This window comes from Chiloscyllium plagiosum, unplaced genomic scaffold, assembly GCF_037043375.1.
Source record: "Chiloscyllium plagiosum isolate Xiang-an unplaced genomic scaffold, Cpla_swu_hap1 HiC_scaffold_17, whole genome shotgun sequence".
NCBI classification, from domain to species: domain Eukaryota; kingdom Metazoa; phylum Chordata; class Chondrichthyes; order Orectolobiformes; family Hemiscylliidae; genus Chiloscyllium; species Chiloscyllium plagiosum.
The window spans coordinates 431,361-449,269 of NW_028270155.1; the positions used below are offsets into that span (position 1 = coordinate 431,361).

The 17,909-nt window shown below is 45.2% G+C and overlaps 1 protein-coding gene across 2 annotated transcripts in view; it reads right to left on the bottom strand.

The window, feature by feature from the left end:
- The window catches only part of LOC122558170 (vacuolar protein sorting-associated protein 4A), a 28,770-nt gene extending 15,554 nt beyond the window's left edge, over window positions 1-13,216 (bottom strand). The window contains exons 1-4 of one of the 2 annotated variants that reach the window (XM_043706458.2): window positions 13,059-13,216; window positions 4,058-4,169; window positions 3,104-3,251; window positions 2,408-2,469 (exon numbers count right to left, since the gene is read on the bottom strand). In XM_043706458.2, coding sequence (XP_043562393.1) covers window positions 2,408-2,469; window positions 3,104-3,251; window positions 4,058-4,169; window positions 13,059-13,082 — 346 coding nt within the window. In that variant the 5' untranslated portion in view covers window positions 13,083-13,216. Of the gene's footprint in view, window positions 1-2,407; window positions 2,470-3,103; window positions 3,252-4,057; window positions 4,176-13,058 lie in introns of those variants that run through there. The other variant, XM_087995637.1, reaches the window with a different exon arrangement.
- Window positions 13,217-17,909: the final 4,693 nt, after the last annotated feature.

The following is a 17,909-nucleotide window of genomic DNA, read 5'->3' on the forward strand; positions in this document are numbered from 1 at the left end:
TCCAGCTCAGCAAGCAAACGTACACACAAGCTGTTTCCCTTTCTACATGAGTTTAGGACAATAATCTTACACAATGAAGACAGAGGTAAAGCGGAATTCTTTGCTCAAAGAATAGCAAATCAAACATTCAAATTAGATAAATGTTTAACCAGTAAAGCAGAGAAGAATCATGGGAAGAAGGCAGACAAGTGGAGTTGAGGATTATCAGATCAGTTGTGTTTGCACTGAATTGCAGAGCAGACTCAATGGGCTGGATGGTTTACTTCTGCTCCTAAGTGTTAAGGTCTTCAAGTAATCCACCAGTGAAAAGAAATACGCTGTCTGAACATTGCTGGAAAACTACGAACCCATCTGCCATTGCCAATGTTTCTTGCCACAACCAGATTAAGGTGTTAAGCAGAAAATAAACCATTTCACAAGAGAAGCACAAAACGAAAAGACTAGAAGACAAGCCAAACATCTCCTTCAGAAAACTCAAGTAGTATGAAATGATTGAAAATTTAATGAACTCAATCTGAATCTATGAATCTTTTTTAATTCAAAAAGCACAGGGCAGTCAATATTTTACTCTGTAAATTAGGGAGACTGAATCTTGCATTACATGTACATTTTAATATTTATAATTCTGCATTTTTTAATTATTATTAATTTATTTTAATTAACAGCCTATACTGTGCTATGACCTGCTGTATGAATATTGTCATTAGTAGCTGCCACCAAAATAAAATCTTAATTTAAAAACCGCATCTAATAGATGGTATTGAATATTATCTTCAGACTGCAAGTCCTGTCTGATATACCAGCAAAATAGGCTTTGTTCCGTAGGACACAGACAACATGAAATGATGTATAAAAATATTACAATCAATAATCAAGGCTGACAATTCAGTGTAGTACTGATGGAGTTCTATTGTATCAAGTGTGCTTTGTTTGGGATAAGTAAAGGATTTATCTGGCCTCTTGGCACTGTTTCAAAGAGCAGGTGCATTACCGCCATCGCCTGGCCAAAATGTATCACTCATTCAAGACCACAAATGGATACGATGATCACACAAATATTTGTGGGAGTTTGTTACCTGCAAATTGGCTACTGTTTTGAAATTACAACAATGATTCCAATTCAAAAGTAACTCTTGTTCTAAAATAGGACATCCTTAGTCATGAAAAGTGCTTTTTTATTTCATTTATTTTATAATGTGGGCATGGCCGGCAAGGAGCAACATCCCTACCTGCTCTTGAAATGGGTGGCTTGCTAGGTTGGGGTCTGGAATCACATGTATGTCGGGGTCTGGAATCACATGTAGGTCAGACCAAGCAAGTTGCCAGGAGATTAGCTTGGGCCTCCAGATTGTTACTTCAATGACGTTATCACTATGTCGCTGCCTCTCCAACATACAAATGCATTTTTTAAATACATAAACAATTAAGTGGATGGGTGGAGTTGTAGAAAGGCTCTGTTCCACTATTAATCTGATTTGACTGACAGTTTGATTTTCAGCCATCTCAGGTTGGAGGAAGAATGACAGGTTGCTGCTGTAAGTTTGGATCTCAAATCAAACACATTTGTACATGCTTATAATTCCTCCTCAATATGCACTTCAAGGCTGGATTTGAAACTTCAGTCTGATTTGCACCTACTCGAAAGACTGTTGTGTTTCTGCACAAAATTAAAATGACATCACCGTCGCTGGGACAATGGTGGGCTAGTACTCCCTGTACTAATCAGGATCACAGTACTCCTCTGCCTCCAAGCTTGGCAGAGACACCGAATACAGTGCTATCCTCAGCCCCATGGTCCTCTTCAATAAAAGCAGCATTGTTCCAAGAAACATGTCAAATCTCATGTGAATGCTTGCAACTTTGAGATTGACCCCTTTACTACCTCAGATTTTCATGCTGCTTGGCTAGCATCCAGTTCTGGATGAGCCATTTTCTTCAATCTCTGCCACAAATTCCATTCCCTTATTTCTGAATTTACACCTCTGACTACTGTCTGCATCTCACCCAGACTTGAGACTATTCACATCCATTACACCCTATTTGACCTTGAGCTTCTAGTTACATATTTTCTCTACAACCAAGACCATTATCACCAAAATATCATCCATCTGGAACCTGCCTCAACTTATCTGCTGCTGAAAGTCTCATCTATATTTTCCCAACGTGACTATGCAAAGTGCTCGCTGATTGGTCTTCCCATTTGTTCTATTCATTAAGTCATCTGGAATTCTGCTGCCAATTTTATACCAAATGCTATTTGGCTCTAATTTCATTGCTAACTGATCCACACTGGTTTAGAGTCAAGCAGTGCCTCCAAAACTCTCATCCATGTGTTAAAATCCCTGATATGGAGATCAAGTGGACTAACAGGCAGGTGTCTGGCAACACGAGAATGCGTTTCACTCACCCATCAGCTGCTCCTGCAGTTTCTTCTTCTCTGGATTTTCTTCTTCACTATCACTGTCACTCCTGGGAGAGGAATCAAAACATGAGAATTGCAGCAACATCAGACAGCAGTAATGCAGGGAGATGGCTAGGGTTGGGGAAAGAAAATGTCCATGTATAGCAGGCTCAACTAAATATAAAAACAGGAAATTGCTAAATATGAAAAGGTAATTAAGAAAATATTAAAGAATCAGCAAACAGCGAAGAGATAACAGCATAAGATTGAAAAGATTTAAAAGTATCATGTCTTCAACTTCATCCCACCACCTATCACACGATGAAAACAAGCCCATGAAAACAAACCTTATTGTCCATCACAGACACTTAGATTTTCATTCCCTTGTAACTTCTTCCATTAACCCACACCCTCATGCAAAACAATCACCTGGACTTCCAATTTTAGTACCAGCTGATTCACTTCTAACTTGCAGTAACTCTCTCTCCACTCCTTATTCATCCCAATAATATACATCTATCTCACAACACCATAATGTTCTTGCCTACCCATTCCTCTCCAGCAGATACTCCCTCACCCGACCCATGAAAGTAATTGTCTGCCAACATCCCAATCCCAGTAATGCATGTGCCGATTCTCCATTAGCCATGAATATATCCGCAAATCCAGTTTTTCTCCCAAATCAGGAGCCCTCATCCATACCCCTTGTCATTTTGCTGTGTTTCTTTCACTGGCTTCTTGCCGCGTTTGTCTTTGTTTTTTAAATATTCCTTCAGTTTTTCTGCACGGTCCAGGTACTGAACACACTTCGCTCGAATACTCTCCTTTGCCTTCTCTCCATGAGCCTCATCTGCAATAAAAACAGTGGAATATCTTGACTACAGTAACCCTAAGGTGGGGAACTGCCTCCAACATCCCAGAAGGGGAGACCTGATTACCAGTCACCACAGAATGTTTCCTGTCTGTACTGGTGACAACATGAGGGTATAGTTCCACTACCCATTGATACCCTGTACCTGAACACTTGCTGACATTTCACCAATCTAGCCAATCTTGTACATACTCAGAAATCAGTCAATGGTGGTCAGCAGCAGGGAACATTCAATGATGATCAGGAGCAGGAACACCAACTGATTTCCCCTCTAATTCAGGGATCGGAACAGTGATCAGAAGCACTAACTGATTTTCCCTCTCTCTGACCCAGGGGTCACTCAGTCGTGTTCAGGAGTAGTCCTGAACTCTGCCCCCTTTCATCCAAGAGTACTGAAGTCCAATACAGTGTCTCCAATGCCCAATCTGAGGTCAACTAATTCAAAACAGGCCGAGTATTAGATCAAAGCTTGTAATGAGCTTGTTGTACAATTTGTCTAAACTTGGCCAAATTTGGAACTCCCTTCCTACCAACACTTTGGGTGTACCTACACCAGATGAACTGCAGTTCAAGAAAGCAGCACATGACATTCCCAAAAAATATTTGGGGTTGGATACAAATGCTGGCCATGCCAGCTCTGCTCACATTTCCTGAAATATATCCAGAGAATGCAAGTTCAAATCCCACAATGGTCAAGTGTGAATTTGAATTCAGTTAGAAAAAAAATTTGGAAATAAAAAGCTTGTAATCCAACTGGTTCACTAATGTCCACGGAGAACTCTCACATTTAATGGCATGCAGGAAGTATTCCACTGCATGCTGATACAGCCTCAATGCCTCTTCATAGTTCTTTGCCTTGTCTTCTTCTGTGGCTTTAGTTACAAGGTCAATTGCTTTCTGAAACAGTTAAAAATAAGTTATATTAACGCATAGTTCACTCCCAAAAGGAAGAAATATCAAATCATCATCACTATCCACACCATTCTCACTCATTCCTGATGAAGGGCTTATGTCCGAAATGTCAATTCTCCTGCTCCTCAGATGCTATCTGATCTGCTGTGCTTTTCCAGCACCACACACTCAACTCTGATCTCCAGCATCTGCTGTTCTCACTTTCCTACCATGCTGGTTTATCAGCTGCTATGAGAACTTCCATTTTTTGAATGACTTTGCACCATGCAACACAGAATTTTGCAGCAGCCTAACTGATCTGAATATGTTATATGGTTTTGCACCAAACAATGTACTGGTATTGGTGGGCAGCAACAACCAAAAAATCCAAGTTTATAAAAAGAACATCTACTGAACGAAAATGTCTCAAGAGGCTTCACAGGTGCATTATAAAATGGACATGACACTGAGCCACACATGACAATATTAGGTCAAATGGTTAAATATTTGGTCAGAGGTTTTAATGAGTGAAAAGAGGAAAATGAGGTGGAAGGATGCAGGAAGTAAATTTCAGGCTTGTGCAGTTAAACAACTGAAGGCACAACCACTAGTTGCGAAGCAACTAAACTGGGAATAAGAGGACAGAGTTAGAGGTGCACATTTAATCTCAGAGGGTTGTAGAGTTGGAGGAGTATATAGAAGTAAGGAGGGAGTGAGAGCATGGGGTCAACTAAAAATAAGGCCAAGAACTTCAAAATCAAGACATGACTTGTCTGAGGGAACAACAGTGATGGGGAATGGGACTTGCTGTTTGTGAAGGCAGAGTTTGAATGAGGTCAAGATTTTGGAAGGGAAACAAGGACAGTCAGATCTAACAAAGGCATGAAAGAGGGTAATGCCATATTTTCAATAAAGACCTAGGACCTGCCTAACCCTACATTACAAACCAAGCATATGAAAAGCAGCTCTATGCTTCATCCTGTCAAATTCTCCTAATCTCATCCAAATGCTCAAAATATTTTTGATAAGAGGAGTCCGCATGAAAGAAATGGCAAGTCCAATATTTTCAATACTGAGAAAATCAGAACACTACTATACCAACACTATACTTTCACTACACTACATCAATATTAAACTTTACCACACTACACAGACTATGTTTGATGGCAGACTTAACAATTCCATGAGAGGATTTTGCAGCATGGTTCAGGGAGTGGCACTGAAACCAAACCATCAGAATAAACAATGTAAAAGAGGAGATACTGGAAGGACTTTAACACGTTTTACTTAGCAAACTCTGATTACTGATGGGTAATGATAGCCCATGAGCCATCATTAACAAACAGTTAAATCCTCTTAATATTTTAGACACACAAATGTTCCTGTTATTAAATGCTCCATGTTCCTCTTATTTTAGCATGAAAATATTCTGTCTCATCTCTTTGACCACACAGCACATCTCATACTGATCTCCAACTGTTAGCTTTCCCCATTTACCACATCTCTTGCTAGATTTCTACTTTCATATTCACAACATATATGTTCAAGTAAGTGTCATCTGCAAAGGCTGTCAGTTTAAATCCCCAGAAACTATTATATCCATCCCATCAGAGCACAATTTTAAAGTTCTTTCTACAGTGGAACATCCAGAAATGCACAAATTTCTGTGAGTAACATACAATGTATTAACGCTTCGCAATATGAATTTTAAAAATAGACGCAGATGAAGGTTTCTTTTTAAGATGAATGGTCAGAAATAATTTGGAAGATTGACGTCAAAAAGCATGCAATTCACTCAACTGTCTTGCAGGATGTGGGCGCTGGTTAGCTCTGTTGGTTGGATAACTGGCTTATAGAACATAGAAAAATACAGCGCAGTACAGGCCCTTTGGCCCTCGATGTTGCGCCGATCCAAGCCCACCTAACCTACACTAGCCCACTATCCTCCATATGCCTATCTAATGCCCGCTTAAATGCCCATAAAGAGGGAGAGTCCACCACTGCTACTGGCAGGGCATTCCATGAACTCACGACTCGCTGAATAAAGAATCTACCCCTAACATCTGTCCTATACCTACCACCCCTTAATTTAAAGCTATGCCCCCTCGTAATAGCTGACTCCATACGTGGAAAAAGGTTCTCATGGTCAACCCTATCTAAACCCCTAATCATCTTGTACACCTCTATCAAGTCTCTCCTAAACCTTCTTTTCTCCAATGAAAACAGCCCCAAGTGCCTCAGCCTTTCCTCATACGATCTTCCTACCATACCAGGCAACATCCTGGTAAACCTCCTCTGCACCCGTTCCAGTGCATCCACATCCTTCCTATAGTATGGCGACCAAAACTGCACACAATACTCCAGATGCGGCCGCACCAGGATTTTATACAACTGTAACATGACCTCAGGGCTCCGGAACTCAATTCCTCTACCAATAAAAGCCAGTACGCCATATGCCTTCTTCACCGCACTATTTACCTGGGTGGCAACTTTCAGAGATCTGTGTACTTGGAAACCAAGATCCCTCTGCTCATCCACACTACCAAGTATCCGACCATTAGCCCAGTACCCCATCTTTTTGTTACTCTTACCAAAGGGAATCATCTCACACTTACCTATATTGAACTCCATTTGCCACCTTTCTGCCCAGCTCTGCAGCTTATCTATATCCCGCTGTAACCTGCCACATCCTTCCTCACTGTCAACAACTCCACCGACTTTCGTATCATCCGCAAACTTGCTCACCCAACCTTCTAGCCCCCCCTCCAGGTCATTTATAAAAATGACAAACAGCAATGGTCCCAAAACAGATCCTTGCGGAACACCGCTAGTAACTGCAAAGCAGAATTATGCCAACAGCACAGGCTCACTTCCTATACCAGCTGAGGTTATCCTGAAGATCCAACTTCTCACTTGAGGTGGTGCCCCTCAGGTTAAACTACCAACAATCAACTCTCTCTCTAGTGTGAATGCAGCCCCTCTAGAACTGTGACAACTTTACTGGCAGGATAACTGTGGTGCTGAATAAACCATCAGCCACGGGTTTAGCATTGACTTTAGTTCAGATGAGATGTTTTCAGTTAAGAATAGTCACCCTGGCAGATAGGCTTTAGTTTGCGAAGTCTCCAAGCTGCAAGAGCTTGGTTTGGAAGTTTTCAAGTTGCCAGTACTGAGAAGAAATTTATCAGAACTGAAAGGAGACAGACCAGCATGACTTTGTGAGGGAAATCGCGCCACACAAATTTGATTAAGATTGAGGAAGTAGCCAAAAAAATTGATGAGAGTGGAACAGTAGACTTTGTTTACTTGGACTTTCGTAAAACCTTTGACAAGATGCCACATGGAAGACTAATTTGTAGTCAGATCACATGGGATTTAGGGTGAGCTTGCCAATTGGATACAAAATTGGCTTAACTGCAGGAAACAGTAATGGTGGACGGTTGTTTTTTTTTTGGACTGAAGGTCAGTGACCAGTGGTGTTCCACAGGAATCAGTGCTGGGTCCACTTTTGTTTGTTGTTTAATTACTTAGAAGAGAATCTAAAAAGCATGGTTAGTAAGTGGGCAGATGACACCAAGATTGATGGTATAGCAGACAGCGAAGGTTATCTAAGATTACATGGCTATCGAGATCATTTGGGGCAATGGGCTAAAGAGTGGCAGATGGACTCTACGACTCTGAACGGGAAAGAAATTATAAAACAGATTCAGCAGTTCCAAAAGAAAAACTGGGCAGAGTCAGTTAAGAAAACTTAAATGGGAGTTGCAGAAGAAGTGATTAAAGATGTGATACATTGCTGGGATTTGAATATTTATAAAGGATATTGCTGGGAAAGGACTTGAAATTCTGTCGTACGGCTTACATTAATTTTTTTTGGAACTTTTATTTAAAGCTTGTTGCTTTCCTTCTTTTGGGTATTATACGTTTTTTTGTGTGAATGTGTCAGTTTTGCATTTCCGCCACCTCCAAACGGACCCCACCACCAGGGATATATTTCCCTCCCCTCCCCTATCAGCGTTCCGAAAAGACCACTCCCTCCGTGACTCCCTCGTCAGGTCCACACCCCCCACCAACCCAACCTCCACTCCGAGCACCTTCCCCTGCAACCGCAAGAAATGCAAAACTTGCGCCCACACCTCCCCCCTTACTTCCCTCCAAGGCTCCAAGACACTTGCATATCCGCCACAAATTCACCTGCACCTCCACACACATCATTTACTGCATCCGCTGCACCCAATGTGGCCTCCTCTATATTGGGGAGACAGGCCGCCTACTTGCGGAACGTTTCAGAGAACACCTCTGGGTGCTGGACCAACCAACCCAACCACCCCGTGGCTCAACACTTCAACTCCCCCTCCCACTCCACCAAGGACATACAGGTCCTTGGACTCCCCCATCGCCAGACCATTGCAACACGACGGTTGGAGGAAGAGCGCCTCATCTTCCGCCTAGGAACCCTCCAACCACAAGGGATGAACTCAGATTTCTCCAGTTTCCTCATTTCCCCTCCCCCCACCTTGTCTCAGTTAAATCCCTCGAACTCAGCACCGCCTTCCTAACCTGCAATCTTCTTCCTGACGTCTCAGCCCCCACCCCAGTCCGGCCTATCACCCTCACCGTGACATCCTTCCACCTATCGCATCTTCAACGCCCCTCCCCCAAGAGCCTCCTCCCTACCTTTCATCTTAGCCTGCTGGACACACTTTCCTCATTCCTGAAGAAGGGCTTATGCCCGAAACGTCGATTCTCCTGTTCCTTGGATGCTGCCTGACCTGCTGCACTTTTCCAGCAACACATTTTCAGCTCTGATCTCCAGCATCTGCATTCCTCACTTTCTCCTCTTCGGCTCAACAAGTCCACACCGACCCTCCAAACAGCAACCCACCCAGACCCATTCCTCTACATTTACCCCTTCCCCTAACACTGTGGGCAATTTAGCATGGCCAATTCACCTAACCTGCACATTTTTGGACTGTGGGAGGAAACCCACGCAGACACGGGTAGAATGTGCAAACTCCACACAGAATGTTGCCTGAGGCAGGAATTAAACTCAGGTCTCTGGTGCTGTGAGGCAGCAGTGCTAACCATTGTGCCACCATGCCACCCTTTTGTCCAATGTTACTATCAGCTGGGATCATACCAAGAAACCAGTTAAGATTTACATACATACTGGATGGGAAAGTCTGCAAACATTAAAAAAAATTCACACACTCAATCTCTTTTGCTACCTCATCCTCCATTTGGGAGATGGTTAAAGTTGACCATATAGATGTTATTTTGTCTACTAACCATTTCATAAAATTGTTTTCAAAAACCTCCCTCCATCTCTTTTCACTATAAGATGGTCCACAGTTTCCCCCGATAACTGTGGCTGACACTTTTCCTTTTATTTCAATCCATAGGTTCTGTTTCTATACTTCTGCTAGCGTTGAGTGTGCGGTGCTGGAAAAGCACTGCAGGTAAAAACAATGACTGCAGAAGCTGGAAACCAGATTCTGGATTAGAGGTGCTGGAAACGCACAGCAGTTCAGGCAGCATCCGAGGAGCAATAAAATCGTCGTTTCGGACAAAAGCCCTTCATCAGGAAACATTACCCGAAACGTCGATTTTCCTGCTCAACTTATGCTGCCTGACCTGCTGTGCTTTTCCAACACCACATTCTTGACTCCAAACTCCCGAATCTGCAGTCCTCACTTTCTGCTAGTGTTGTTCATTTCCTACTGTGGCCACAATATTTCTTACTAGTATGTCAACACCTACTGTATGCTTCCCCTTCTTTTCTATTATGTTGATATTCCAACATTTAGCTGCCTGGCAATACATTTCCAAGTCAAGATAGTGAGTGGTTTGAAAGGGTCCTTGCAGTGGTGGTATTCCATAAATCTGCTGCCCTTGCATTTCAAGCTGATAGAGGTCACAGGTTTGGAAAGTGCTTTAAGAACTTTTGGTGAGTTTCTGCACTCTATCTTGTGGGCGGCACGGTGGCACATTGGTTAGCACTGCTGCCTCACAGCGCCAGAGACCCGGGTTCAATTCCCGACTCAGGCGACTGACTGTGTGGAGTTTGCACATTCTCCCCGTGTCTGCGTGAGTTTCCTCCGGGTGCTCCGGTTTCCTCCCACAGTCCAAAGATGTGCTGGTCAGGTGAATTGACCATGCTAAATTGCCCGTAGTGTTAGGTTTAAGGGGTAAGTGTAGGGGTATGGGTGGGTTGCGCTTCGGCGGGTCGGTGTGGACTTGTTGGGCCGAAGGGCCTGTTTCCACACTGTGAGTAATCTAATCTAATCTAATCTTGTAGGTGCCATTCTGCATTAATGGAGGAGGGAGTAATGTTGAACATGATGGGTTTGGTGCCAATCAAGAGGGCTGGTTGTTCTGGAAATTGGATGTAAAATATTTAGATTTAGATTACATTACATTACAGTGTGGAAACAGGCCCTTCGGCCCAATAAGTCCACACCGACCCGCCGAAGAGCAACCCACCCATGCCCCTACATTAACCCCTTACCTAACACTACGGGCAATTTAGCATGGCCAATTCACCTGACCTGCACATCCGGGTGCTCCAGTTTCCTCCCACATCTTTGGACTGTGGGAGGAAACTGGAGCACCCGGAGGAAGCCCACGTAGACACGGGGAGAACGTGCAAACTCCACACAGTCAGTCGCCTGAGGCGGGAATTGAACCAGGGTCTCTGGCGCTGTGAGGCAGCAGTGCTAACCACTGTGCCACCGTGCCGCCCACAAACTATTATTAACTATTGTCAGACATCACACTTTAGAAAGGAAGAGAAGGCTTTGGAGATGGTGCAGAGGACACATACCATTACGTTACTTGGGATGAACTTGAATTAGGTGGAAAAGACTGAAAAAGTGGAGACTGCTGTCCTCAGAAGCAGAAAGCATTTGAAATAACGAATGGTTTTGATAAGATACAGAAACTAACCAGAAGCTCAGTAGCCAGAGATCACCTTTCAAGTTTCACAACATCTTTCCTATAGGAGGCAGACCAGAATTGGCCTCATTCCTGATGAACGGCTTTTGCCCGAAACATCGATTATCCTGCCCGACCTGTAATTTTCCAGCACCACTCTAATCTAGAATCTGATCTCCAGCAGTCCTCATTTTCGCCTAGACCAGAATTGTAGGCAATACTCCAAAAATGGCTGAACCAATGTCCTGTACAGTCACAATATGACCAACCCCAATACTCAATGCACTGACCAATAAAGGTAAGCATATCAAATATCTTCTTCATTATCCTATCTACCTGTGACTCCACTTTCAAGGAACTATGAACCTGCACTCCAAGGTCTCTTTGTTAAGCAACACTCCCCAAGTCCTTACCATTAAGCGTATAAGTCCTACCCTGATTTGGCTTTTCAAAATGCAGCACTTCACAGTTATCTAAATTAAACTCCATCTGCCATTCTACAACCCATTGACCCATCTGGTCAAGATCCCATTGTACTCTGAGGTCATTTTCTTCACTGTCCACTACACCTCCAATTTGATGTCATCTGCAAACTTACTAATCATACCTCCTACGGTCACATCTTATATGAATGAAAAAAGTAGTGGACCCAGCACCAATCCTTGTGGCACACCTATGGTCACAGGCCTTCAGTCTGAAAAGCAACATTGCTCCACCATCCTCTTCTCCCACACTTGATGTGGAATGTTGTCCCTTGAGTTACATAACCAAGTGTACAAGAGGTTAAAGCTTGCCATGAATCACCTTTCATTTCTTGTACACATTCAGTAACATCAGGTTCAACATGTACACTAACAAACCACATAAGTTTAGATTAGAGTGGTGCTGGAAAAGCACAGCAGGTCAGGCCGCATCCAAGGTGCAGGAAAATCGACAGTTCGGGCAAAAGCCCTTCATCAGGAATAGTGGCAGGAAGCCTCCAGGGTGGAGAGATAAATGGGTGGGGCTGGGAGAACCACATCTCTGTTGGCCTGTTCACTATCACACCATGTTCAACATTCAGTTCTGGATGATATGAAATTCTCATCAATTACATGTTGGGAAAACTACAGCCATTGTTTTGATCCTCATCAAATCTCTCGGTCAATAATAACGGTTTTTTCCCTAAGGTTGGGGAGGTTCAAAACTAGAGGGTATATTTAAAAGGTGAGAGCAAAAAGATTTAAAAGGAATGAGAGAACAGTTTTATGCAGTGGGAATATAAAAACGCTGAAATGCGGCACCTCAACATTCGGGCTTTAAAATTAACACGGCATCTCTGGGAAAATTTGCAGAACAAGGTAGACGAGCGATACTGAGAGGATTACCGAATAGTTATAGCTGCCTCTGAGCTCATTACCCCCCTCGGAGCTCCGAAGCAACGCACTACCTGAAAAACTGACTTTAAAAGATAAACCGGGCTCCATCCCCGGCCCCCGGCCCCATCCCAGCCCCGGCCCCGGGCTCCATCCCCGGGCTCCATCCCGGGCCCGGGCCCCATCCCCGGCCCCCGGGCTCCATCCCAGCCCTGGGCCCCTGTCCGTGTGGAGTTTGCACATTCTCCCCGTGTCTCCGGTCTCCTCTCACAATCCAAAAGGTGTGCGGGCCAGGTGGACTGGCCATGAGAAACTGCCCGTAGAGTCAGGTGTATCAGTCAGGAGGTAAATGTAGGGGAATGGCTCCGGGGGAGTTACTCTGCACAGGGTCAGTGTGGACTGGTTGGGCCGAAGGGCCTGTTTCCACGCTGTAGGGAATCTAATCTAACCACTTCCCAGCCACTTCCCCAAATCAAACTGCAGCAGCCAGACTGCGGCCCTGCCCTGACCCCCCTCACCCGGCGGGAAAACACCACTACCCGAGCCCCCAGCCCAGGCCAGGGCCTGGCAACCCGGCCCTCCCAAAATAAATACAAATAAACCTTACCTGGAGGGTATTGGGAGCTGACATCGCACATTGCCGATCGCTCAGACTGCGGGGATGGAGCAGGCTGAGCGCTTAGGCCGCGGCTGTACACCTCGATGGCCTGGGCCTGCGGCTGAGGCCTCGGGCCCGGCTCTTCCCCCGGGTTCGATTCGGCAAAATGGCGGCAGCGCACCCCGTGACGTCATTTACACAACTACGAGCACGAGAACGGATCGTCAAAATTGACAAGAGACTCCCACCCGAACTGGCGTCTACACCGCACCCGCTCCCCAAACAGCGCCCCTCCCGGCTCGGTTTCTGCACCGCATCCGCTCCACAAACAGCTCCTCTGCTTGGCGTCTCCAGTACGCCCGCTCCACAAACAGCGCCCCTCCCGGCTTGGCGTCTCCACCAGTCCCGCTCCACAAACAGCACCTCTCCCGGTCTGGCGTCTCCACTACGCCCGCTCCACAAACAGCGCCCCTCCCGGTCTGGCGTCCCCACTACGCCCGCTCCACAAACAGCGCCCCTCCCGGCTTGGCGTCTCCACTACGCCCACTCCACAAACAGCGCCCCTCCCGGTCTGGCGTCTCCACCGCACTCAGTCCACAAACAGCGCCCCTCCCGGTCTGGCGCCGCCCCTGCGTATGTTTCTTGTGCCTTGGGGTGAATTTGTGTTGGCCTCCATCATTAGGAAGGACCACACAACACCAGGTTATTACAGGACAGTAGCATGGCCAATTTGGACTGTGGGAGGAAACCGGAACACCAGGAGGAAACCCACACAGACACGGGGAGAATGTACAACCTCCACCAACATATATGTGTATGTGTGCATGTTGGGGTGTGTGTGTGGGGGTTGGGGTTATGAGTGTGTGTATGTGAGTGTAAACAGGTTCTCACACCCTGTGAGAGGGTGTGTGTGGGAATGTATGTTTGAGAGAGTCTGAGTGTGTGTGTGTCCATCTCTCCGTGAGTATAGTGCAATGGTGGTCACCTGTAATGTGACATGAATCCAAGGTCCCAGTTGAGGCCCTCCCTATGGGTACTGAACTTGGCTATCAGCCTCTGCTCGGACACTTTTCGATGTTGCTTGTCCTGAAGTGGGCGGCACGGTGGCACAGTGGTTAGCACTGCTGCCTCACAGCGCCAGAGACCCGGGTTCAATTCCCGACTCAGGCGACTGACTGTGTGGAGTTTGCACATTCTCCCCGTGTCTGCGTGGGTTTCCTCCGGGTGCTCCGGTTTCCTCCCACAGTCCAAAGATGTGCAGGTTAGGTGAATTGGCCATGCTAAATTGCCCTTAGTGTTAGGTAATAAGGGGTAAATGTAGGGGTATGGGTGGGTTGCGCTTCGGCGGGTCGGTGTGGACTTGTTGGGCCGAAGGGCCTGTTTCCACACTGTAAGTAATCTAATCTAATCTAATCTAAAATCCGCCTTGGAGGACGGTCACCCGAAGATTCGAGGTCAAATGTCCCAGACTGCTGAAATGTTCTCTGACTGGGAGGGAACACTCCTGTCTGTTGATTGTTCTGCAGTGTCCATTCATCCGTTGCCATAGCCTCTGTTTGCTATCGCCAATGTATCATGCCTCAGGGCATCTTTGCCTGCAGCGTATGAGATAAACAACGTTGGTTGAGTTGCAGGAGTACCTGCCACATAGATGGTGGGAGATGTACCCCCATGAAATGGTGGTATCCGTATCGACATTCTGACAAGTCCTGCAACGCCTACCATGACAGGGTTGTATGGAGTTGTCCTGAGAGCCGGGCAGCTTGCTACGACCAATGATCTATTTGAGGTTTGGTGGTTGTTTAAAGGCGAGCAGTGGAGGTGTGGGGAAGGTCTTGGCGAGGTGCTCATCCTCATTGATAATGTGTTGCAGGCCACGAAGAACATGGTGTAGTTTTTCGGTTCCTGGGAAGTACTGGACAACGAAGGGTACCCTGTCGGTTGCAGCATGTGTCTGTCTCCTGAGGAGGTCATTACAGTTCCTCGCTGTGGCACGTTGAAACTGGCGGTCAATGAGTTGAGCATCGTACCCCGTTCTTATGAAGGCATCCCTGAGTACTTCCAAGTGCCCGTCATTTTCCTCCTCATCTGATTTAACATGTTTTGAGTGGAAGCTGGAGAAGTGTGGCATCACGAGATTCTCCGTGGTTTTGCGGTACAGCGTGGTGCTGGGGTTCCCTGGGGCAGGATTTAAAGAGAGAGTTAAGAGGAGCAAAGAGAGGATATGAGCAGTCTTTAACAGGTAGAATAAAGGAGGACCCTAAAGCTTTCTATAGGTATGTGAGGAATAAAAGGATGACTAGGGTAGGAATAGGGCCTGTCAAAGAAGTGGGAAGTTGTGTGTGAACCCTGTGGAGATCAGAGAGGTGCTAAATGAATATTTCTCATCAGTTTTCACTCACTATCCATTACACCTCCAATTTTGGTATCATCTGCAGACTTACTAACTATACCTCTTAAGCGCACATTCGAATCATGTATATAAATGACGAAAAGTAGAGGACCCAGCACCGATCATTGTGGCACTCCACTGGTCACAGGCCTCCATTCTGAAAAACAACCTCCACCACCACCCTCTGTCTTCTACCTTTGAGCCAGTTCTGTATCCAATTGGCTAGCTCTCCCTATATTCCATGAGCTATAACCTTGCTAACCAGTCTTCTGCTTAAACTCTTCATAAGCTCTTGACCCCTCAACTGACAGTGCGGCAAATACCTCACCAACTCTGCCTACCAGTTTTTCAAATGAAATAAAGAAGGCGTGAACATCTTTCTCATTAAAATGTGGCAGAATTTTGACATATTTGTATATATTACTACCTTCTCTTTTAATCTCCATCCTGTTAACTTGACGTTGCTGACTAAGTGCTGAAAATGTGTTGCTGGAAAAGCACAGCAGGTCAGGCAGCATCCAAGGAGCAGGAGAATCGACGTTTTGGGCATGAGCCCTTCTTCAGGAATCCTGAAGAAGGGCTCATGCCCGAAACGTCGATTCTCCTGCTCCTTGGATGCTGCCTGACCTGCTGCGCTTTTCCAGCAACACATTTTCAGCTCTGATCTCCAGTCCTCACTTTCTCCTAGTTGCTGACTAAGTCACAACTTCTCAAGTTCAAATTCTCTCTCTTTGCTCAGCTAAGAGCTTTCTCTCTCTCTGTTTATCTTCTAACTCCATTTTCCTCTTATTGTTATTTAAGTTTTTCTACCTCTACTGCACTTGTCTGTTTCCCTGACACACTTCAGTGTTTGAGTAATTCCCTTACAATTTAAGCTTTACTTTTGTCCTTGGTTAAACTCAAATCTAACTTCTTTGCTAATTCTGAAATTATGGCCTTTTTCTTTCCTTCTAAACTGTCTTGGCAAATTTGAGAATCATCTTCAAATCCCAGAACGACTTTAGCAATTTTAAGTGCCATTTCTCTCACCTTTATTTTAACCAACCACAAGTCACTGAAATTAAACAACTTGTCTCACCTACGTTTTATTTAAAGATCGAGGACACTAACCTGAAAGTTACAGTGTGGAAACAGGCCCTTCGGCCCAACAAGTCCACACCGACCCTCCAAATAGCAACCCACCCAGACCCATTTCCCTCTGACTAACGCACTACAGGCAATTTAGCATGGCCAATTCACCTAACCTGCACATTATTGACTGTGGGAGGAAACCCGAGCACCTGGAGGAAACCCACGCAGACACAGGGAGAGTGTGCAAAGTCCACACAGACAGTTGCCTGAGGCGGGAATTGAACCCAGGTCTCTGCCGCTGTGAGGTAGCAGTGCTAACCACTGTGCCACCGTGCTGCTGTTTATATCTGCTAGGATTTTTTTGTACCCCCAAATCTATTCAAATCTGTGTAAACCAGTACAAATCTCAGATGAAATCCCACAAATTTTTACGATATGGGATAAACGTCCCCCCCAATTAATTTAAACCTGCAACACAGAAAAGAAATTTAACCCGTGCTGTAATCTGTTAAAATTCGAGAGGCAAAGAACTATCCCAAAAGTCACTATTTAAAGTAAAAATTAACAACTTTAATTTTTTTAAAGTCTAATTAATAACCTATCTTTTACCTTCCCCTCTACAATTCTGGTCTCCTTCCTATGGGAAAGATGTTGTGAAACTTGAAAGGATTCAGAAACGATTTAGAAGGATGTTGCCAAGGTTGGAGGTATAGGGAGAGGCTGAACAGGCTGGGGCTGTTTTCCTTGGATCGTCGGAGGCTGAGGAGTGACCTTATAGAGGTTTATAAGATCATGAGGGGCATGGATAGGGTAAATAGACAAAGTCTTTTCCCTGGGTTCAGGGAGTCCAGAACTAGAGGGCATAGGTTTAGGGTGAGGGGGGAAAGATATAAAAGAGACCTAAGGGGCAACTGTTTCACACAGAGTGTGGTCCGTGTGTGGAATGAGCTGCCAGAGGAAGCAGTGGAGGCTAGTACAGTTGCAACATTTAAAAGGCATTTAGATGGGCGTATGAACAGGAAGGGTTTGAATGAATATGGGCCGGGTGCAGGTAGGTGGGACTAGATTGGGTTGGGATATCTGGTCAGCATGGAAGAGTTGGACTGGAGGGTCTGTTTCCATGCTGTACATCTCTAGGACTATGACTCTAACACTAGTCCGATAAAACCCCCAATTATGATTTACTGAAAAATTCAAATTTCAAAACCAGCCAGCTGTTGAATCTTCTTTTGGTATCTTCCTCTGCAGATTTACCTCTCCAGGTTGGTATCAATCTTTTTACCTATGCAAACTGCTTCTCCAGATGGTACCTCTCAGAGAGTTCTTACTAGCAGCCTATATCTGTTGGTCTTTTGGCAGTTCTCCTCCTACTGTTCAATTTTCCCAGTCTTATACCC